A 23,179-nucleotide genomic window follows, 5' to 3' on the forward strand; every position below is an offset into this window, starting at 1 on the left:
AGGCCATCAGGCACACTTTAGGACTGGCCGTGATTACTTGAGGCAGCTGAGTGGTAAGTGGCTTTTATACAGAATTTCTCCCTCTTCCATAGCACCCATACAACACATTCCTGCCACCCAGAGTGTCTGACCTCCCATGGTGGTCTCACCACCCCATCTTACTTCTTGAAAGGCCTCTCCTAATGCCAGCTTTTTTTGCCCCAATACCAGCAGAACTGGAGAATGACTGTAGCAGCCATCTCCCTCTCTTGCATCCCCACTTTGGTCTTCACCCCAGTATTTTTTCCCACTTTTTGCAGATGAGTCCACTGAGACTCAGGAAATGAATGAACTGCTTAAGGTCAGACCTGGCAGGCAAGGTGCAATTAGCTGCATTCTTATCCCTTTGAATCCTAGTGGTTTTAGGCCCTAGGACTGACACTGGGACTCTGATGAACAAGCTATAAAAACCTATCCTCTAGGTCTGTCTCCATCCCCAGAACATGCACAGGTCTCATTGCATTTCGTCTTCACTCCTGCAGAGTGGGGGAGCAGGCCTGGGTGGCCAAGGCCCTGCGTCAGCCAGTTAGCTGCAAAGCTGGGCCCCAGGCTGATGTGTCAGGTGTCACACTGTGCCTAGCAGCTGCCAGGCCCTAGCTGAAACTGCTGCTTATATTGGCAGGAAAAGGAAAAGGCCCACGTGGCAGCAGAAGCTCTAAAGCAGGTGAATCGTAGTGTTTCTGGAAGCCAGGAGCCAAGGCCTGCCCCAGAGAGGCTCTTGGAGTGGCCCGACCGGGAGCTGGATCGGGTCAACAGCTTCCTGAGCAGCCGTCTACAAGAGATCAAGAACACTGTCAAGGACTCTATCCGTGCCAGCTTCAGTGTGTGTGAGCTCAATATGGACAGCAATGGATTCTCTAAGGAGGGGGCTGCTGAGCCAGAGCCCCAGAGCCTATCCCCCTCAAACCTCAATGGCTCCTCAGAGCAACGGCCTGATATTAACCTTGACCTGTCCCCTTTGACTTTGGGGTCCTCTCAGAACCACACGTTACGAGTTCCAGGTGAGCCGGCCCCACCATGGACAGAAATGAGAGGCTCTCACCCACCATGGACAGAGGTGAGGGGGCCCCCTCCCGGTATCATCCCTGAGAATGGGCTAGTGAGGAGACTCAACGCTGTGCCCAACCTTTCCCGGGTGATCTGGGTCAAGACACCCAAGCCAGGCAACCCTAGCCCTGAGGAGCCAAGCCCAAAGGAGGTTCCCAGTTACAAGCAGGAGCTGCCTGAGCCCGTGGCCTCAAGTGGGAAGCCTCGGAAGGGCAAGAGACAGGGCAGTCAGGCCAAGAAGAATGAGGCAAGCCCAGCACCCCGGTCCCCAGCCAGCCTAGAGGCTCCCAGCGCCAAGGGCCAGACCCCCAGCTCCAAGCAGCCAGGCAAGGCCCCGGAGCTTCCCAAAGTGGGCAGCTGTGCCGAGGCTGGAGAGGGGAGCCGGGGAAGCCAACCGGGACCAGGCTGGGCTGGCAGCCCCAAAGCCGCCGAGAAGGGCAGCTCCTGGCGGAACTGGCCAGGTGAGGCCAAAGCACGGCCTCTGGAGCAGGAGTCTGTGCCGCCCCCAGGCCCAGCAAGGCCACAGAGCTTGCCACAGGGCAAGGGCCGCAGCCGCCGGAGCCGCAACAGACAGGAGAAGACGGCCGCCTCCTTGGGTGAGTGCGCCGGCCGCGGCGCGGTTGACCCGCCAGCCGGGCGCAGGGTGGAGGGGAGTCCGCGCGCGTGGCCAGTGCTGCCCCGAGAGCGTGGCCCCGGAGGCCTGGCCGTGGGCACTGAGCCCTCCTGGCTGTGTCTTCCTAGACGATGTGTTCCTGCCCAAGGACATGGATGGGGTGGAGATGGATGAGACGGACCGGGAGGTGGAGTACTTCAAGAGGTAGGTGTGGGGGTGCCTTCTCACCCACCCTCGCCCTGACACCCTCGGAGAGAGCCTCGCCAGGCTCGCTCCCACCTGTCTTTCTGCTGGAACCCAGGTGGCCACGCGGCAGGAAAAGGCATCTGGGAAGGTATAAGGGACAGGGAGGAGGAGACACTTCAGGCCCCAAGAACCAGGACTTTCTCCAGTTTTATTCACTCTGTATATTCATTTGCACTTTCTCTCCTCTGCCTGGGCTGAGTTCTGGGCTGGAGGCAAATCAGATGCAGTCTAGATGGAGAGAGAGAGCCTAAACACACAGTCCAGCTGTAAGTGCTGTTGGAGGAGCAAGGACGTGGGGTTGCAGACCAAGCTGAGATTCAGGGGTGGGCAGTGCTCCCAGAAGAGATGGGAACCAGGCTGAGACCGGAGAAGTAAGAATGAATGGGCCAGGTCAAGCAGGGCCTTTGTGACAGCAGAGCTAGTAGGTACAGAGGTTTGAGGCTGAAAGCAACACCCAGGACCGAGGGGAGCAGGAGGCCGCCCAGTGTAGCCAGAGTAAAATACCCGCAGGAGGGGCTACCCTGTATCCCGAGGCAGTGTCATTGTCTTCATGCACTGTTCGTGGGCTCGTGGGCACGCTGTCCAGAAGGTCAGCAAAGCTCTCGTAACCTGCTAGGCCGCAATACTCTGGAGCCAGAGGGGTCGTACAGAGCTGACTTGGTTCCTTTAGTGACCAAGACACGTGGGACTAGAAATGGGGTCCAGCAAGGAGAGGGGGATCCTCTGATTGTGCTTTCCTGGTGTCTGTCAAACCTAACAGGTTCTGTTTGGACTCTGCAAAGCAAACTCGTCAGAAAGTTGCTGTGAACTGGACCAACTTCAGCCTCAAGAAAACCACTCCCAGCACAGCTCAGTGAGGTATGGAGGACCCCCAAGTGTTGCATATACTTCTCTCTGCAAGTTCTGTCACCTTGTGTCCCCACACCATTTCATGCTCAGGAGCACACGGAGTTGGGCTAGTGGCTTGCCAGCCCTGGCCCCTGCAGTGACACAGTGACGCCTATGTGCTCTGAAGACACAGGCCCCATCTTTTCTTCTGTGGCCCCTCACGCCTAGGCCTCTGTCCTTTCATAGCTCCCTCCTGGGCCAGACCCTCCTTAGAGCCCTCCTGCCTGTGTTCCTGAAGGGCCCTTCCTGCACTGCCATCCCTGGGCTATCGCTACCAGGCCTCCACTTCCCTCACCATCTGCCTCTGAAGAGCCGAGGCAGCCTTAATCCCCAGATGACTGCCCCCACTCCTGACATTGTTAGCCTCAGGGTTCAATCTCACTTGCCCAGCCTGGTAGGCTGCCATTTAGGGTGCTTTCCAGCTAAAGCCATGCAGGAAGGGGCTAGCCCCAGAGGACCAGGGAGAGGGCGGATGAAATAGACCAAGGCCTCAGTGAGGTCATTTAGGCATGGAGGAGTTGGTAAGCGCTCTCCCCAACCAGGGCAAGCCCCATGAAGAAATTAATAGCTAAGCTGCCTCCTGAAGAAGAGACTCAGCCCCAGCTGGGCTCGGGGCTCCTCTCCCAACCACCTACATAGGTCCTTTTGTGTGAAATGCTGACATATCAGATGACACTGTGGACTGAGAACAGAAGACTAAGAAGCCACTGGACTGAGCACCATAGTGCAGGAGAGAAGAGTGACTGGCCCACAGGCCTTGGTGCCCAGTTTGCGGCCTAATGGCTGTGCAGTGCCCTATCTTAACCCTGTGCTCTGTCCCTGGGATCAGGCCTTTTCTGCCTGGTCACACAACTGCCTTTAAAGCACAGGAAACTGGGGCAGGTGAGCTGAACTCAGGGAACCCCAGGAGGATGTCCTCACCTGTCCTCCTCCTCCTCTTGTCAGTGCCAGGGCAGCAGACTTCCTGGACGCTCAGCCGAGTCTCTTGTCCTCCTCTTGGGTCAGGATTCCCCACCCTTGAGGCTGGGCTCCCTATGGCACCTCGGGCTGCCTGGAGACAGGACTGTCTTTAGACTCACATCAACCCCTCTCTCCAAAGGGGCTGGACTCCCTGGTCTTTTGCCAAACTGAAACGACCACACTCTCAGGAGCTTCTGCTAGGGTGCCCTCCTGCCCCTTTTGTCCACTTCCACAGGATCCAGGAGTTATGGGGACCCCAGGCACTTTCATTTGTTGCCTCTTCTCAGAGAAAAAGGGGCACTCCTCCTCCCACAGCCCAGTGCCCCTGTCAGCCAACAAACCTCATTCAGCCATCTTCTCTCAGGGACTCCCTCTTTGGTTGATCTCTTTCCCAAGATGGGGGATGTTCCCTCCCTGCCCCACCCCACCATAAGGGCTCTCCATTGACCTTTTCCACCCTCCTCAGAGTGGGATCGGGAGCCCGGAGAGTGTGTGAAAAAGCAGTGCCAGCACGGATTCGGGACCTAGCCTGGGCTATGTCCCCGGAACGTGAGGCAGGAGTCAGAGTGCATATGCTGCCTCTCCTCCGCCCGTCAGCAGGAGAGCAAAGGCCAGAGTCGGGGCTCTTACCCCACCCTGGATGGGATAGACGTGCTACTGGGGAGCTGTCCCCTGGTAGGGTCTCAACCTGCATCTTCTGCTGCAGGTAATCAAGGAAGTCTATTCAATATTTTCAGCCCAGGGAGCAAAAAATAGCAGGCAGCTCCTCCTACGCAGGGGACCTATGGAAATCCAGAGCCAGTACAGGGAGGCTAGGACACAGGCTCATTCACGGTACGGTCATGCTCTGTTTTCTCAGCCCCCTGCCGGGTCGAGCTGCTTCAGGGTGTCCTGAGACCCCCCAACTGCCAGCTGAAGGTCTACAGTTTCTTCCTCCACATCCCTACCCACCTGCCCAAGATCCTCCCTGCTCCTCACCGTCCTGGACCAACCAAAAGTTGAATGGATGCTGTGCCGTGCTGGGGCCCCTCAAGACCTCCGCAGAGCCGCTTCCTGGTGCTACGCAGCCCCCTCACTCAGAGCCTGGGGGCTGGACTGGCCTGTGGGCCGGGGGCTGATGGTACTGCTGGCCCAACACTGCTCTCTTTGTGTTTGGTTTTGTTTTTGTTCTTGTTTTTCAATTCTTTACTTTTGATACTGTGAAGATCTTTCCTGCCGAAAGATAAAGCAACATTTGGACACAGTCAGTGTGTTGTGGTTTGCTGGTCTGGGGCAGGGGTGAGGTGAGGAATGTACTCAAGCATGGGGTCTGCCTTGGTCATTAGCCTCACTGAGCACGTATTATGTGGTAGCAGTTTGGCAGTTTGCACTTAATTCTCACAACAGTTCTAAGTGGGACTGTTACCCCATTTTACAGATGAGGAAACTAAAGCCAAGACAGGAAAGTGACGTTAGTGCACTCTGTCTGGCTGAGAAGTTAGAGCTGAGGCCTGTATAACAGCAGCATCTGTGCACTTTCTCCTGGTGGGAGGACCCCGGTGTGTCACCTGGAACAGTCCCTTCCCCATGCCCTGTTTCCCTCTGTGAGATGGTGCGGTGAGACTCTGTGTCTGGGCAGCTACTGTGAGAGGTGGTCTGGGAAAGACCTCAAAGCCTTTTCTGTAGCCTGGGTTATTGACATGGTCAAGGGAAGTGGAGTAAATGGAGTTTCTGTAAATTAGATCAGACTTTCCAGTGGGAATGACACATACAGCCCAAGTACCTGAGAGTTGAGGATAATGAACCCTTCTGTAAAGTAAAGCAAACTACGTCATTCCTACCTTCCACCTCCTGTAGATCTGGTTTGAAAATTCAGATTTTAATATAATAGGTTTGCTTAAAAAAAACAAACAAACTGCGTCACACACACCTGTGTCCTACCTCCTTGTCCCTATTGTCATTTCCTCAAGCTGACACTTAACCTTGTGTGGGGGAGCAGTGGAGGCTGTGGCCACATAGTCACTAAGAGCGCTTTATAGAGAGTTGGGAAGCAGGATTGGAAACTGTTCCCTCTCCCTTCCCCTCCTCCCAGGTTCATCCCCACCATGGGCAGTCAGTGCCAGCTTTCTTTTCTAAAGAAGTTAAATCACCCACAGGCTTCCAGTTCCTGGTCTGTGGCCCTTCCAAATCTCCAGGGAAGTCTGCATGTGCCCTGGTGAAACCTGCCTCTGCATACGTATTATCTGTGTTCCTCTCTCCCTTCAACTCCTGCACCGGGCTCCTGCCCTGCAGCTGAACTGGCATAGCTACCTAAAATTCTGCTTCATCATTCCAAAATTGCCTGTCTGGTCAAGGAACTGCTTTACCTACAGAGAAATACCTGTGGATGGTGCTCAGAGCCTTCCGTGCCTGGTCCTTGCCTCCCCGCACTTCACTCCAGCCCCACCAGATTACTTCAGTCTCCCTCCAGGCCTGGCACCCACAGGTCTCCCAACTTTACTCACGTTTCCTTCTTCCCAAATTACCTTCCCTTCATCATGTCCTGCTTATCCTTCACATTCCAGCTGAAAGGCCACTTTTACTAGGAGAATCCTCTTGCCCTGTCTTGCAGTGCTTGGAAAAGTACTACTTTATCTGCCTTAGAATATTTCTCCTTTACCTTAAGACCTGTTTTATTTTTGTCTCCTCGACTAATCCATAAACTCACAAGCCAGGTTTGTGTCTTGTTCATCTTTTATCTGCTTCAGCGCTGTGCACAATGCCCAGTATGTGCTGATAATAAATACATGAATGAAGAAAAAAGTAGTACTGACACATCACTCCTCTTTAAGAGTCCCCAGTGAGGGGCACCTGGGTGGCTCAGCCCTCCGACTCTTGATTTCTGCTCAGTTCCTGATCTCAGCGTCGTGGGATCCAGTCCCAGGTCAGACTCTTGCTCAGCATGGAGTTGGCTTTAGATTCTACCCCGCCTCTCCCTCTGTCCCTCACCGCCGCACGCTCTCTGTCGAAATAAAATGTTTAAATATAAATGAAGTACCCCTTGAAGTTGAAGTTACTTCGACCGTCAGGGCCCTGCATACTCTGGGCCCACCCAGCCTCCCTATCCAGCTTTAGCGCCGGCCGCCCCACCCCACAGCAGCCGGCCACGTGCTTTTGTTCTTTGAGGAATCTGTACTGGCATATGGCCAAGCCTTCACTCCTACAGAATCCTCAATCAGAAAGCTTCTCTTTCCTCCACTCCCTTGTTCTGAGTCCACACCTCTGGAAGCTCAGATGCAGGTCTCTTCGAAGACTTCTCTGGTTCCGCAGGCAGTGAGTTACTCCAAGCTCTATTACAGCATTTACTATAAAAATCGCTCCTTAGGTATGTACAGACCCTCAGCGAAACACTTGTCACCAGCATTTTATTTATCCTTCATCACTCTGAACATACGTGTTGTCTCACATAGACTAGGACGCCAGTCAGAGCTGCAGCATAAGTTGATTCATTTTTCCGTAAGCCACACCCAGTCCCCGCGCCTGGGATGGAGGCCCCGGCGGGGTCCCAGTTGGCTCCGTCCCGGATCGTGCCGGATGACGTCAGACTCTGGGCGAGGTTTCGCAGCCGGCCAGCTGACGGCTGACGGCTGATCTCCGGGATCAGCCGTCTCCACTCGGGACCTTCCGCCAGACTTCGCGTTGTGGGCCTTTAGCGCATGCTCCAAGTCTTCCAGCGTCCCATAATGCCTTGTCTGACGCTTTGCCCTGGCCCTTGGCAACAAATGCGCAGCCGCCCAAGGGACTTTGACGCCAGCGCGGCCTGACAGGTTCTCCGAAGAAAGTTTGTCCCTCTGCGCGACCCGGCACCCAGAGGTCGTTGCTAGGCGCCCAAGTTCCGCTTCACATCTGATTGGATTTCACTCAAAAGTTGAGGCGGGGTTTTACCGTGGCGCGCATGCGTGCAGCAAAGGATGGAGGACTCGGAACCCGAGCGGAAGGTAGGAGCGAGGCAGGGGTTCTCGCGGGTGGAGAGCGGCCGTGAAAGCGGGGGACTGAGCCTGACTGCTGTGTATCTGTAGCGGGCGCGCACCGACGAGGCAACTGCCACGGGAAGCCGCTCCGAGACGGAGGATGAGGACGACGAAGACTATGTGCCTTACGTACCTTTGCGACAGCGCCGGCAACTGCTGGTGAGGGCCCGGGTTCGGAAGAGGAATGAGGGCGTGGGAGCCGGGGACGAGGGGCGGCGCGGGGAGGTGGCCGCCAGTGGAGCGAGCTGTCAGTACTCGGGACCGTGGCCCTCCGGCGAACGAGGGGCGGGCGACCTGATCCACGTCGCAGGGGACAGGTTCCTCTCCCAAAAGCCAAGATCCTGACGCAGGCCCACTGGGCCCAATGCGCCTCTCTGTTTTGGGCTTGGTTCTGCGGGGCGCTGGTGGAACCTCAGCTCCAGAAGCTACTGCAACGAAGGCGCAAAGGAGCTGCGGAGGAGGAGCAGCAGGACAGCGGCAGCGAGCCCCGGGGAGATGAGGACGATATCCCGCTGGGCCCTCAGTCCAACGTCAGCCTCCTGGATCAGCACCAGCACCTCAAAGAGAAGGCTGAAGGTGGGCTGTAGAGCAGCGGGGAGGTTCAGCTTAGTGCAGTGCTTGGTGTCTGATATCTGCTGCTTTCCTCAGCCCGCAAGGAGTCTGCCAAGGAGAAGCAGCTGAAAGAAGAGGAAAAGATCCTGGAGAGTGTGGCTGAGGGCCGAGGTGTGGCTGTAGTCAGGGCAGGGTGGGTGGTGGACTGACAACCCCCTCAAGGGCCTGGTCTCTGGGAAGAAAGAGCCAGCCCTGAGCCACGTCTGTCTCCTCAGCCTTGATGTCAGTGAAGGAGATGGCCAAGGGAATCACATACGACGATCCAATCAAAACCAGGTATGTTTTTCAGTCTGGGGAAGACAGTCACTCACTTTTACTTGGAATGGTATGTGGCTGAGACTGGCAGGTGTACCCCAGAGCCAGCTGTGCCTGGGGCCTCTCTTGACCCCCACCACCCACTCACAGTTGGACACCCCCCCGCTATGTCCTGAGCATGTCTGAAGAGCGGCATGAACGGGTTCGGAAGAAGTACCACATCCTGGTGGAAGGAGATGGTATCCCACCACCCATCAAGAGCTTCAAGGAAATGAAATTTCCTGCAGGTACCTGGGAACTTTGGTAGTCAGACAATTGTAAGGTTGTGTCCCAGCCCCCACTGTGCTCAGCATCTGCAGAGATGGGTCTAGCCAGTGGAGATGGAAGGACTTGGGGTTGAACTTCAGTTGCTCCAGTTATCGTGGAGGTCTTGGACAAGTCTTTCTTTTTCTTTCTCTGGGCCTCATTTGTAACTTGAAGGGGGTAGTGCTGGGTTTAGAGCTTTGGGGGCCTATAAAGTATCTGTGAGACACAGGGATGATGCTGAGGTTGTTTTCCGTAGCCATCCTGAGAGGCCTGAAGAAGAAGGGAATCCACCACCCAACACCCATTCAGATCCAGGGCATCCCCACCATGTGAGTGTGGACCTGGGAGCCCTGTAGGGGCAGTGATGGGGAGGAGCAGTCACTCAGTGTCCATCTGAAGACTCATTCCCTACATTCTACTGAACCTGATCCTCGGGTCTCTCCTCTCCCAACAGACTATCTGGCCGTGACATGATAGGTATCGCCTTCACGGGTTCAGGCAAGACACTGGTGTTCACATTGCCTGTCATCATGTTCTGCCTGGAACAAGAAAAGAGATTACCTTTCTCCAAGCGCGAAGGGCCCTATGGACTCATCATCTGCCCCTCGGTAAGACAGACCAGGCTAGAGGGCAGGGCAGAGACAGGACTGACTTCTGGTGCCAACCTCTGCCTTGTGCCTACAGCGGGAACTCGCCCGGCAGACCCATGGCATCCTGGAGTATTACTGCCGCCTACTGCAGGAGGACAGTTCCCCGCTCCTGCGCTGCGCTCTCTGCATCGGGGGCATGTCTGTTAAAGAGCAGATGGAAACCATCCGACAGTGAGCACAGGCACCCCCACCCTGTGGGCCTCCCCAGAGCCACTCAGCAAGCTAAAGGGCCCTTTGCTTTAGCTACCCCTGCAGACCCTTACAGAAGCCTCCTTGTCCTCAAGGAGTTCCTCGTCTAATGGGGAGATCAGTTGGGGTGGGACAGAGGGATGTGGTAAGGTAAGGTACTGTGGGAGCACAGCAGATGGAATGGGGGCATCTGGCGGTCAGGGCATTCTGGGCAGAAGACACAGAGGTGGGGGATCCAAGATGTCCAGGAAGGTCAGGATCCTTCAGTGTGGTCCAGAATGGAGGCTGAGACACTAGGGCAGGGCCAGATCTGCAGTCCCCAGCAGACAGTGCTATTCGACCTGGGCCAGGCTCTGGGGTTATGGACAGGCCACACCCAGTCCCTTCTTTCAAGGCATTCCTGGTCTCAGGGAAGAGTCAGATAGAGAAAGGATTAATTTAGCATTCCAGGAAGGTGAGCCCATCAATGCCTACAAAGGGACGTGCAGGAGCACATAGTGTGGTCTGGCTGGAGCTTCAGGACCGCTGTCTTCTAGAGAGGGAAGGGTGTGTCAGGCAGGGTTGATTCATGGCTGGGGAGGAGCTCTGGAGCACAGCAGTAGTCAAGAAGGCTGCAGCCCCATCCAGAAGAGACATGTTTTACAAGTAGGACAGGATGCTAGAAGTGATGAGGGGACAGGGGAGGAGAGACAGGAAAGAGGCCAGAGAGCAGAATGAGCAGATGCCAGCCCATAGGTGCAGGGGTGGGCAGGTAACCCTGACCTCAGGGTCTTCTCTTGATCCCTAGCGGTGTGCACATGATGGTAGCCACACCTGGGCGCCTCATGGATTTGCTGCAGAAGAAGATGGTCAGTCTAGACATCTGCCGCTACCTGGCTCTGGACGAGGCTGACCGCATGATTGACATGGGTTTTGAGGGTGACATCCGCACCATCTTCTCCTACTTCAAGGTGCCCGTCCCTTCCTGGCTAGGCCATTCCTGCCACCCTACCCAGCACACCCCATTCAACTGTGGCAGGCCCTGAGGCCTAGCACTGCCCACCCACTGGCCCTGCTTCGGGGCTTGACATCCCAGCTACTTGGTCTTCCCAGGCCTCAGCATGACATCCCAGCTACTTGGTCTTCCCAGGCCTCAGCATGCCCTCAGTCCTAGCCCTGCTCTTCCTCAGGGCCAGCGACAGACCTTACTCTTCAGTGCCACCATGCCTAAGAAGATTCAGAACTTTGCCAAGAGTGCCCTGGTAAAGCCGGTCACAATCAACGTGGGGCGCGCCGGGGCTGCTAGCCTGGATGTCATTCAGGTGGGCAGACACTCCTGGTGAACAGGGTTTTTCACTTAATGAGGGTTGGATATGGCCTGGCCATGTGGAAGCTCTTGGAGTAGGGTTGAGGGGCCCCCTTGTGGGCACTCGGGGTTTCATTCAAATCTCCAGCCTTTAGCAAGAAACATTCTTTGGGCGCCCAGTGCTTTATGGCAAGAGGCTTCTGGTTTCCTCCCAGCTAGGACTGGGGGCCCAGGCTCTGTGGCAGGGCCGTGGCTCGTGAGCCCATTTGCAGGCCCACCTGACCTGGCCCTTGTGATGGCAGGAGGTGGAATATGTCAAGGAGGAGGCCAAGATGGTATACCTGCTCGAATGCCTACAGAAAACACCCCCACCCGTAAGTGTAGCCCACCAGGCTAGCCCAGGACCCCTGGCAGGAGAGGGAGGGGGCAGTGGGGGCAGCATGCTGGAGAAGGTTGGTTGGGGTCAGCTCCTGTGACTGAAGTTGGCCTTCCCGGTGCTTCCCAGGTGCTCATCTTTGCGGAGAAGAAGGCTGATGTGGATGCCATCCATGAGTACCTGCTGCTCAAGGGGGTCGAGGCAGTGGCCATCCATGGGGGCAAAGGTCAGGGGTAGTGCCTGCGTAGGCAGGGATTCTGCTGCTACTGCCACCATTCTCCTAACCCCTTTCCCTGCCTGGTGGGCCCATCGCTACTCCCCAGACTCCCGTCCCTCTAACAGCTCCTGCCTAACCCTCCCCAGACCAGGAGGAACGGACCAAGGCTATTGAGGCGTTCCGGGAAGGCAAGAAGGATGTTCTGGTGGCCACAGACGTAGCCTCCAAGGGCCTGGACTTCCCTGCCATCCAGCATGTCATAAATTATGACATGCCTGAGGAGATCGAAAACTATGGTGGGGAGCTTGGTGGGGGTCAGGGAGGTGGGCTAGCCCCTAGCCCCATAGGCAGTAGGTCAGAGGCTCTGTTCCCTCTCCATAGTGCACCGTATCGGCCGCACCGGGCGCTCTGGGAACACGGGCATTGCCACCACTTTCATCAACAAGGCCTGTGGTAAGGCTGCCCCCTCGGGATCGCCTCAGCTGTCCCCGGGGTCCTCTGCTGTGGCCACCCAGGTCCCGGCTGCGGGGCCTAGGGTTGGGCCTGACAGTTCCCTACCCCCCCCAGACGAGTCGGTGCTGATGGACCTGAAAGCTCTGCTGCTGGAGGCGAAGCAGAAAGTGCCCCCTGTGCTGCAGGTGCTACACTGTGGAGATGAGTCCATGCTGGACATTGGAGGTGACTGCAGGCGGGGGACACGGGCCGGTGGGGGGTGGGGGGAGCATAACGGGAGCACCACAAAACATGTCCAGGTGGCGCATCAGAGGGCTTGGGGGCGGGACCTAATGGGAAGCCAAGGTCTGGGCTGTGGAGCCTGGTCTTGCAAGCATGCTGACTCTCACCCCCGTGTCCCTAGGAGAGCGTGGCTGTGCCTTCTGTGGGGGCCTGGGCCATCGAATCACTGACTGCCCCAAACTCGAGGCTATGCAGACCAAGCAGGTCAGCAACATCGGCCGCAAGGACTACCTGGCCCACAGCTCCATGGACTTCTGAGGCTTCTGCCGTCCCTTGTCTCCGAGAGACTTCAGTCTCCAGCCACCATCTGTACACACCAACCCCCTGGACAAAAAGCCAGCATCTTCCGCCCAGCTGGCCTGGGCTGGGCCAGGCTGGGCCTGGCTGCCTGCGCCCTGTGTACCCCAGAATTACTATTTTTGTTCCCCTTTACTCCTGCTGTCATTAAAGCACAAAGCTCTCCTGTCTCAGCCCAGCCCTGCCTCTGTGTTTCCTTCCCTGATCCCGGCTTCCTGGACAGGCTGTACGCTCTGACCTCCACAGCCCCTATGAGGCAGGGGAGTTGGCATCTCCCACCACCACCCAGGAGGAAACTGTGCCCTTTGGAGCTGCACAAAACCCTCAGATTGGAGGAAACCAGCATGACCCCTGGAAGCCACCCCTCCTTTGGCGCCCCACCGGGCCACCAACGTGGAGCCTGAGGCTTGGCCTGACCCCTCCCTCAACTTTGGCCCTGGAAAGCTCCCCTCAGCTGTGGCCCTCAGGGGAGTCAGGTGGATCCGGCCAAGTTCCCAGACGGTGTCAACACGCAGGTAGTGAGAAAGCACTCTGAATAGCAGGCGGAGCACAACCTGAATCACTGCACAATGCCAGCCAATTCTCATGAGCTTTCTCCCCAAATCAATATCAGTTTGGGGAGAATGCTCCTGAGAATTGGCCGGAAACCCCCAGTGAACTCGCTTCCGGCTGCGCAGGCCTTCAGGGAAGCCGCCTGGGCCTAGCCGAAGGTCCTGAGTGGTTGCAGCCCAAACCCTGCGAGAAAGCGCTCTAAAACCCAGGCGCATGGGTGGCCAAACCCTCCCTCTACTCAGCCCCCTGGGTTTTCATTTTCAGCACTGGCAGATCTGGCCTGCCATGACCTTAGGCTTAGGTCTAGGCCCTAGGTTGAGTTTTCAGGCTTCCGTCCCCAGAGGCCCCAAGCCCTCCAGATTCGGGACCCTGGAGCCACACCCCTGGAGTCCTCTTGCCACCCAGATGGAAACTCTGTGTTGTTGGAGCTATGCAGAACCCTTCAGAGCTGGAGAAACCTGCATGTCCCCCTGAGGACACCCCCACCTTGTGCAGCCCCCTGGCTACAAACCCGCAGCCTGACATGCCGCCTGACCCAACCCTCAACTTAGCACCCCAAGGAAGCTGCCTCAGCACTGGCAGATCAGGCCTGCCATGCCCTTAGCTCAGCTCACCTCAAGGACCCCAGTCAGCTCTAGGCAGACCTGGAACTCCCATCTGCCTCAAAGCTCTGGGATCCCCCCTTCTTCTTCCAAAATTACGCTGGCCCAGGTCTTTCATGAGAAAGGGAAAAGGCTACCTCCTGAATGCTTAACACCTCCTTTCCTCTTCTGTCCTATTTCTCTCCACTTACCTTTGTACCTGGGCAAACTATGAGGAACATGTGAATGGAACATGTACAAGCTCTGAGATCTGAATCTTCATGACAGCGTTCTGAGGGCTCCTTCTGCAACAAGAAACTAGCGTATCCTACCACGGTGTATTTGAAAATGATCATCTACAGAATAGGAGAGTGAAAATCACTCCATTTTTACCTCGCTCTTCATGAAGCAGAACAGGGTCTTCTGCCTTCCTTCATTGACTTCAATTCCAATTCGTTTCCCTGCAGTGATAATTCCTTTGCTTCGGGGGTAGGATTTCGTGATTCCTCACCTGCATAGAACACCCAGAGCTCATCACAACAAGTGCCCCCCTAATAGCAATCACTCATTTAACCCTTCCACCCACACCCCTGCCCTCTAGCAACCCTCAGTTTGTGCTCTAAGGTGGAGTCTGTTCCTCATTGGTTTATCTCTCTCCCCTCACTCTGTTCATCTGTGTTCTTTCTGAAATTCCATAGGAGTCCAGTCATAGGGTATTGGTCTTGTCCTACTGATTTTTGCTTAGCTTAATCCACTCTAGATCCATCCACATCCTTGCAGATGGTAAGATTTCCTTCTTTTTGAAGCTGGGTCCTATTCCACTGTGTGTAGATATAGATATAGATATAAATCTCCCATGTCTTCTTTCTCCATTCTTCAGTGAATGGACATTGGGACTCCCTCCATCATTTCGCTATGGTGGTTAATGCTGCTATAAACATCACGGTGCTTGTACGCCCACTGAATGGGCATTTTTGTGTCCTTTGGGGAAATACCTAGGAGTGCAATTGCTGGATCCTAGGGTCGTTCGGTTTTTAGCCTTTGGGGGAACAACCATACTCTTTTCCAGAGTGGCTGCAGCAGCCCACATGCACACCGACAGTGCAGGAGGGTTCTACTTTAAGAACATTACCTCCTGGCAGTTTTCTAAGGAGGAAACAGAAAACTTGTGGGATAACCTGACTCACCGAGTGTCAGGCACGAAATTCACCCCAGGGTTCCTGACACCAAACCCCTTGAAGCCACCAGCATGCCTCTATCCAGGAGAATTCCCAAAGACTGTCCTTCTGACTTCACCGCTCACAAAACTGAGTCTTCCCAGCCCGAGTTCCCAGATGGTGGCAACACACACCGAGCCAGAAACTGCTCTCAACAGCGGGCACGAGTGTGACCTGAATCGCTCCACAATGCTGGGCTTTCTGCCCAAATCGATATTGATTTGGGCAGAAAGCTCATGAGAACTGAGCTCATGAGAACACCCAGCAAACTCTTTTCTGGCTACATGGACCTTCAGGGCAGCCGACAGGGCCTGGACCGAGGTCCCAAGTTGGGGAGAAAATGCAAGAAAGTGCTCTAAGTGCTCTAAAAGCCAGGCGCAGGCATGGCCAAAACCTCCCTCTACTCAGCCCCCTGGGGTGCCGGTCTCAGCACTGGCAGGTTGGGTCTGACATGCCCCCAGTCCCTAACCCAAACCCTAGGTTAGGTTTTGAGGCTCCTATCCCCCAAACCCTACAGATTGGGGACCCCTGAGCCATACCACAGGACTCTGCCTGCCACCCAGGAGGCAACTGTGTCATTGGGAGCTGCGCGAAACCTTCATACCCGGAGAAACCTGCATGCCCCCTCAGGCCACCCCGACCTACAGCGAACCCCTCAAACCACAAACCCAGAGCCTGACACTCAGGCGCACCCCCTCCCACATCACAGACCCCAGGGAACTTGTCTCCTTGGGGCCGCTTAGGGGAGCCACGTTGGGCCTGGCTCGTGGACCTCATGGCCGCAACATGCACCTAGCAAGAAAGTGCTCCCAACATCTGGTGGGTGCCGGGCCTGAATCACCGCCCAACGCCAGCCAATTATTATGAGATTTTGGCCCCAATTGATACTGATTTGGGCTGTAATCTCATGAGAATTGGCTGGGATCCCCAGGAGAACTCGCTCCCGGCATCAGGGGTCTTCGTGGGAGACACCTGGGCCTGGCCCAGGGTTCCAGTTGGTCACGGACCGGAGAGAGCAGGCTAAACACTGGGTGCACGCATGGCCCGGATCTCCTCCGAACGCCTACCAAACCTCCCTCTCCTCAGACCCCCGGGGAGCCCGCCTCAGCACCAGCTGGTGAGGCCTCCATGCCCCTTGGACCGAAACGCAACCCTGGCTTGGGTTCTCAGGCTTCCATCCTCAGAGTCCTGGCCCTGAAGACCCCAGATTGGGGACCTCTGAGTCACACCCCAGGAGTCCACCTGAACCCAGGAGGAAACCATGCCCTTTGGAGGTGCACAGAACCCTCAGAATGGGAGAAACTGCATGCCCCCCTGAGGCCACCGCCAACATCAGGCACCCCCCCTGGAGCCTGATGTCTCATCTGACCGCAGTCCTCCATTAACCTCCCTGGCGATCCCACCTCAGTACCCACAGATCTTTCCTGGACTCCCAGATTCTCATGGGACTCTTCACGGGGCATATTCTGGCAACAAAGGTCATGTCAGGGCCACAGAAACCTCTGGCACTGGTTATAACGAGACTCTGGGATGTCAATGGAGTCCCAAGACATAGGCCATCTCAGAGTTTGTCTGCAAAGACACAGTTGGTAGGAAACCCAGATGCTGACAGAGGGTAGAGGAAGATGGAAAAAGCTAGGCTTTTTGTAGCCTAGGCCAGGCCAGTGCCACAGAGGGCCCAGGAAGCCAGGTGCTCCATAACATTGCTGAGGGCTCAATCAGACTTGTCCTGAAGCCCACACATGCTAGATCCTCCACTAACTCAGGAGAACCCTAAATGTGCTCATGGTCTTGGCCTGAACAAGACGACCATCAGTGTGGTATATAACCCACAAGATATACCCACAAGGCAGTGGGGACTGACTCAGCCAAACAATACCTACATTGAATTCAACCACAGACAAACATGATGGGGGAAGCTTGAGGCTGACAGAGAAATGGGGTCGGGGAGGGAATTCCTGAAGCCTTAACTTTTAGCCAATGTCACTATCATCTTTCTTTCCATTCAAGTACAGGGACCGGGGTCAGGCAGGATAGATCCCAGTGTCTTCCCACTCTGTCACTGGAAAGAAGAGTCCTCTCCCCCTTCATCCATCATGTTGCTGATCTGGGGTATGGGAAACTACCACCCATGGGCCAAATGGGACCTCACCTCATATTCTCACAATCAAGTGTATGTGGAACAGTGGTTATGGATGGTCTGTGGCTGCTTTCAAGCCACAATGCAAGAGTGCAGTCATTGTCAGAGACACCACATGGACTGCAACACCTAACAGAAAATCTTTACAGAAGACATTACAGAAAAGTCTGTGCCAATCCCTGGTCTCAAAGATCCTAGGATTGTGTCCCTTCTTTGAGTAGAATGTAGTTCCTTCTGGATCAAATCTAATTTCTTTACCACCAGAGGAAAGGACTTCCAACCTTTTAGCCAGAACACCATCTCCATCCTCCTCTATGGACACCTTGAATAGCACATCTACAGGTCTGCCACACAACGGGAATGCACTGTCGTTTCCATGGTAGTGATGCTCAGAAATGGAGGTCTAAGTGTGAACTTTGAGGGTGAGCATGTGTTTCCTCTTTGGTAGCCCCAGTGTGCAAGGAGGATACATACAGCAGCATGCTTTCTGTCCCACAGGAAAGTCACTCAATGTGGTTGCACAGTGATCTCAGAAGGAAACCACCTTCATAGAACAAACTTTATCTGGGAGGACTCCCAAGTCCCTTGTCCTGGACACTAGGTTCCACCGAGGCACATGGAGGGACAGAGACTCCCCCTGCCCATTGGGGTTTTGAAAGATGCCTGCTATTCCAGGACAAAAGATCCCATAACCATTCATCCACCTGTCATCCAACCAGGCATCTGTCAGAGAGATCTACTCCAAGCAGAAAGGACAGCTCGAGAGACAACAAATGACAGCCTTGTGTGACAAGTGCCACAACAGGGGACACTCAGGAGGACTGGGGGTGTGCAGGGTTGGACAGAACTGGGGGTGGGAGGGGCGCCTGGGTGGCTCAGTGGGTTAAAGCCTCTGCCTTCAGCTCAGGTCATGATCCCAGTGTCCTGGGATCAAGCCCCGTGTCTGGCTCTCTGCTCAGCGGGGAGCCTGCTTCCCTTCCTCTCTCTCTGCCTGCCTCTCTGCCTACTTGTGATCTCTGTCAATAAATAAATAAAATCTTAAAAAAAAAAAAAGAACTGGGGGTGGGAGACAGGGAATTCTTCAGGAGGGTGATCACAGCTGTGGGGATGCTCGGGAGGACTGGGGGGTGTGTAGGGTTGGCCAGAGCGGGGGGCAGGGGGACCAGGGGTGCTACAGGAGGATGTCACAGTTGTGCCCTTGGTGGCTACACGTGTCAGTGTGACTGGGCATTGGCCAGACTGGAAATGATAGTGCGGGTGAGGGGAGGTGTCCTTAAACTCTCTTGTGCAAGGCAAAATTTCAGTAATGAGATTTCTTTCAGGCAATTTCATGTCACATGTGTCCATGAGTCCCTAAAGCTGATTGTGTAGAGCATGAAGTACCCAGTTGGCCATGGCTTTCAAACGTGAGGTGCTGAGGGCAGAGCACACTTGATCTTTCTTTTGGCTGCTTTCATAGTAGGATGACTTTTCCTGCCTTCATCTCCAACCCCAGGACAGGGAACAAAGGCAACACAGTCTGAAATGTCAACACTTCGAAATGTCAACAGAAATCTGCAAACCCAAGTTCTCCCAGGAGCTAAAGGTTCAGGACCAGGGTGACAGAAAATGGAGGCCAACAGCAAGAAACCAGAGGAACATGTCATGTACATGGGAACTGGCCCACTTCTCTACCTGTTGGAAGCAAGCCATGCCTGACAGGAGGGAGTCCCGCCTGTACCTGGTCCGTATGTTTGTTGCCCTTCAGCAGAGCAGATGATGGGCTGAGCTGGGTGTGGCTGTCGGGGGGAGATGGCCAGCTGGCCACAGATGCTACCGGCTGAGTACCTATAGGCCCAGCTCCTGGTCCTCGGCTAAGATGAAACAATCATTGTGTGTAGTGACCAGTTTCTGGGGACAGGTCATGTGCCCAGTGCTTTGGTGACTGTATCTTCTCCTATTGTATTCTTTAAAAACACCCCAGGCAGTTAAGATTGACATACAAGAAGCTGTCCTAACCTTAATATCTAGTTGAGAGATACTAGATGTAGAATACTGCTCATAAATTAGAACATGGTTTTTAGGAGCTAAGGAATTTAGGGACCGACCTTCTTCTGTCTTATTCTCCCTCGAATCCTGTAAATTGGAACGCATTCGGCCACGTGCTATCTGGAGAGTGGCCACTTGGGGGCAGCAGTGAGGAAACAGTGCCCCAAACCGCACTGCAAAGCCCATCATTCTTCCTTCATCCTGTCAAACCTGTTCACTCAGTGTTTACAGATCATGGCATATGATGAATAGTGATGAAGATGATGAAGAGATGATGAAAAGTGTGACTTTGTTGAAGTCACACTGAAAAAACTGAACTAATTCTTTCAACCTGTTAATAATAGAAGATGATTCCTAAAATCTTGGACTTGGGAGAGCACGTGAAGGCCCAGGGGCCAGGGAAAGGGCTATGAGTATGGAATCTATTCAGGTCTACTTAGAAAACAACGATGGCTTCTATTCCACTTCTTTTCAGGAGGAATTTGTGTCAACTACCAGCACTGAATCCACAACATTAAAATAGTGCAAAATAGTGTAGGTCAGAGGAAAACAAAGGAGAATCAACAGCTTCCAGAAGCAGAGAAAGGGCCACACCGGGAACCAAGAAGACAGACCAGGAAGGCTCTGCTCAGGCCAATTTGCATTTCTGTAGATCCTCTGGAGCTAGAATGCCCCCAGTGCCCCCAGGGGTCATGGGTGAGGCAGAGTGCACACCTTGATGCTGCCCTGTTGGAACCTATGAAAGCCTCCTGGTCCCTTCCTCCACGAGACACCCCCTACCTCCTGATGACTCCAGCCTGCTTCTTGGAGCTCCCATTCCCCTTTCTGACCCCATCGTTCACTTTTCCCATCACTGCCATTATACTACATTGCCATTATAGTACAGTATACTGTACTATACAGTATACTACTGACATTATGGTATATTGAACTACTTACTGTTCTGTCATTTAAATGTTTTTTGCATTGTTTGGTGGGAAACAATACCTTGCATCATCTACCCTGGTGTAGAATCCCTTGTCGCATTGCCTGACTTCGCTGTCGCCTGACAGTGTCATGGGGCTAGTGTCCTGGGCAAGGCCCTCTCTAAGCTGGCTCAGCCGTTGCAGTGAAGGCCTGAGCCAGGCAGTGTTATTTCTGTGCAAGCAAGGCAGCACAGCCAAAACCTTGGTTTGGGTTCACAATTGCTCATGGCCCCTCAACCACATCAGATGGCATGGGGGCACACCCTGAAGACACTGGCTAGTCCAGTGTTGCCCGGGGGAATCTCCATAAAACAGCCATTGTATCCAATGGGGGAACTCCATAGGAGTGGGGCCCATGGGAATCAGAACTCCTGAGATAGAATCCATCGTGGAGATGGCCCAGAACTTAAAAACATGAAAACAGAGCTACCCTATGACCCAGCATTCGCACTCCTAGGTATTTACCCCAAAGATACAGATTGAGTGAAAAGTGGTGGCACCTGCCCACCCCATGTTCATTGCAGCATTAGCCACTCTAGCCAATGGGAAGAGCCCAGATGTCCATGGACAGATGAATGGATAAAGAAGATGTGGTTCATATCTACTATGGTATATTATTCAGCCATCAGAGAGGATGAAGACTTACCATCACATCCACCTGGCTGGAACTGGTGGGCATTATGCTGAGCAAAGTAGGTCTATCAGAGAAAGACAATCGGCACATGGGTTCACTCATATGTGAAATAGGAGAACCACCACAGAGGATCAGAGGGTAAGGGAGGGAAAACTGAAAGGTAGTCATCAGAGCAGGAAAAAAATATGAGAGACTCTTCATTACAGAAACAAACTGAGGGGTGCTGGAGAGGAGACGGATGGGGGATGGGGTAACTGGGTGATGGGCATTAAGAAGGGCACGTGATGCAATGAGCACTGGGGGTTATACACACCGGATGTATTATTGAACACTACATCTGAAACTGATGATGTACTGTAAGTTGGCTCATTGACATTCAGTTAAACAAAAAGAACTCAAGCAAACACTCTTAAAAATCCATATGGAACCACCAAAGATACTGAACTGCCAACGCAATGTTGAGAAAGAAAAACAAAGCTGGAGGAGTCACAATTCCAGATTTCAAGTTATACTACCAAGCTATAGTCATCCTAACAATGCGATACTAGCACAAGAATACACACGGCGGCCCAGGGAGCAGGAGAGAAGCTCAGATATAACCCACAATCGTGTGGCCATCACCCAGTTACCCCGTCCCCCATCCGTCTCCCCTCCAGTACCCCTCAGTTTCTACAACAAACGGTGTTGGGAAAACTGGACAGCTACTCACAGAAGAATGCAAGTACTCTGCTTCCTTACACCATACAGACACATCAACTCAAACCAGTTTCAAGACCTCAATGGAAGACCTGAAACCATAAAAATTCTACAAGAGGGCACAGACAGTGACTTCCTGATATGGACCAAAGCAACATTTTTCTTTCTTTCCTTCCTTCTTTCTTTCTAAGATTTTATTTATTTATTTGACAGAGAGATATCACAAGTAAGCAGAGAGGCAGGCAGAGAGAGGGGGAAGCGGGCTCCCTGCCGAGCAGAGAGCCCAATATGGGGCTTGATCCCAGGACCCTGAGATCATGACCTGAGCTGAAGGCAGAGGCTTTAACCCACTGAGCCACCCAGGCACCCCAAAGCAACATTTTTCTAGACTGTCTCCTGAGGCAAAGAAAATAAAAGCAAAAATAAACATCTGGGACTATATCAAAATAAAAGTTTCCACACAGCTGAAGAACTAGGAAGAAAGAAGTAATAATAATAAGACAACCTACTAAAAAGGAGAAGATATTCGCAAATATCCTATGCAGTAAAGGGATAGTGTCCAAAATATGTAGACTAGATACAACTCAACACCCAAAAACAAACAATCCAATTAAAAAATAGTCCGAAGACCTGAACAGACATGTCTCCAAAGAAGAAATACAGATGGCCAATGGTCCCATGAAAAGATGTTCACCATCACCCAAGCTCAGGAAAAGGCAAGCCAAAAGTATAATGAGATATTAGCATATACTGTCAGAATGGCTCCCATCGACAGCACAAAGAACAGCAGGTTCTGGGAGGGTGTGGGAAAGGGGAACACTCGTGCACTGTTGGTGGAAAAGCAACCTGCTGCAGCCACTCTGGAAAACTGTATGGAGGGTCCTCCTGATGTTACACATAGAGCTACCCTAGGATCCAGCAACCACACTACTGGGTGTTTACCCAAAGTGTATGAAAATGATAACTCAAAATAATACATGCACATTCTTGCAGCATTATTTTCTTGCAGCATTATTTACAAGATCACAATATGGAAGAACCCAAGTGTCCTTTGATAAAGTGCTAAATGAGATGAGAGATATGTGTACACGCACACACACGCACACACACACGCACAGTGGAATATTACTCAGCCATAAAAAGAATGAAATCTTACCATTTGCAGGCACATGGATGGATCTAGAGAGGATTATCCTAAGTGAAATTGGTCAGTCAAAGAAAGACAATACCATGCGATGTCACTCTCGGTAGAACTGAAGAAACAAACACACATAAATAAAGGAGAAAAAAGAGACAAACCAAAACACAGATTCTTAACAAGAACAAACTGATGGTTACCAAAGGGGAGGTGGGTGGGGGGATGAGTGAAATAGATGAGGGGGACTAAGAGTACACTTTTTTTGATGAGCAGTGAGTAATATATAGAATTACTGACTCACGCTATTGTACACCTGAAACTAATAGAACACTGTATGCTAACTCGACTGGCTTTGAAATAAACAATAAAAAAGATTTTTCTTTCAGTAACCTATTTGAAAAAGCTTTGATACACAATGTTCATATGCCGTGCTTCGGAGTATTTTCTCATCAATATTTATTCATTCTATGCCTCGAATTCAAATTTCACTAAATTCTTATATTTTACTTGTTAATCCTAGCCCA

The 23,179-nt window shown here is 53.3% G+C and overlaps 2 protein-coding genes across 24 annotated transcripts in view; both read left to right on the forward strand.

Moving 5' to 3' along the window:
• The window catches only part of FAM193B (family with sequence similarity 193 member B), a 31,799-nt gene extending 26,759 nt beyond the window's left edge, over window positions 1–5,040 (forward strand). For 16 of the 23 annotated variants that reach the window (XM_047729352.1, XM_047729359.1, XM_047729350.1 and 13 more), the window contains 4 exons: window positions 662–1,682; window positions 1,828–1,903; window positions 2,706–2,803; window positions 4,653–5,040. In XM_047729352.1, coding sequence (XP_047585308.1) covers window positions 662–1,682; window positions 1,828–1,903; window positions 2,706–2,802 — 1,194 coding nt within the window. In that variant the 3' untranslated portion in view covers window position 2,803; window positions 4,653–5,040. Of the gene's footprint in view, window positions 1–661; window positions 1,683–1,827; window positions 1,904–2,705; window positions 2,804–3,472; window positions 3,716–4,259; window positions 4,500–4,652 lie in introns of those variants that run through there. The other 7 variants (XR_007127370.1, XR_007127371.1, XR_007127372.1 and 4 more) reach the window with 7 other exon arrangements.
• Window positions 5,041–7,575: 2,535 nt separating this feature from the next.
• Window positions 7,576–12,882, forward strand: DDX41 (DEAD-box helicase 41). The gene is made up of 17 exons (XM_047731265.1): window positions 7,576–7,749; window positions 7,831–7,941; window positions 8,199–8,358; window positions 8,431–8,505; window positions 8,610–8,670; window positions 8,800–8,936; window positions 9,212–9,284; window positions 9,410–9,563; window positions 9,640–9,776; window positions 10,582–10,744; window positions 10,964–11,095; window positions 11,382–11,453; window positions 11,585–11,681; window positions 11,819–11,968; window positions 12,054–12,125; window positions 12,240–12,350; window positions 12,529–12,882. The coding sequence occupies exons 1-17, from the start codon at window positions 7,723–7,725 to the stop codon at window positions 12,663–12,665; spliced, it is 1,869 nt and encodes a 622-aa protein (XP_047587221.1). The 5' UTR covers window positions 7,576–7,722; the 3' UTR covers window positions 12,666–12,882.
• The last annotated feature ends 10,297 nt before the right edge of the window (window positions 12,883–23,179 follow it).

The sequence above is a fragment of the Lutra lutra genome, chromosome 5 (genome assembly GCF_902655055.1).
Source record: "Lutra lutra chromosome 5, mLutLut1.2, whole genome shotgun sequence".
NCBI classification, from domain to species: domain Eukaryota; kingdom Metazoa; phylum Chordata; class Mammalia; order Carnivora; family Mustelidae; genus Lutra; species Lutra lutra.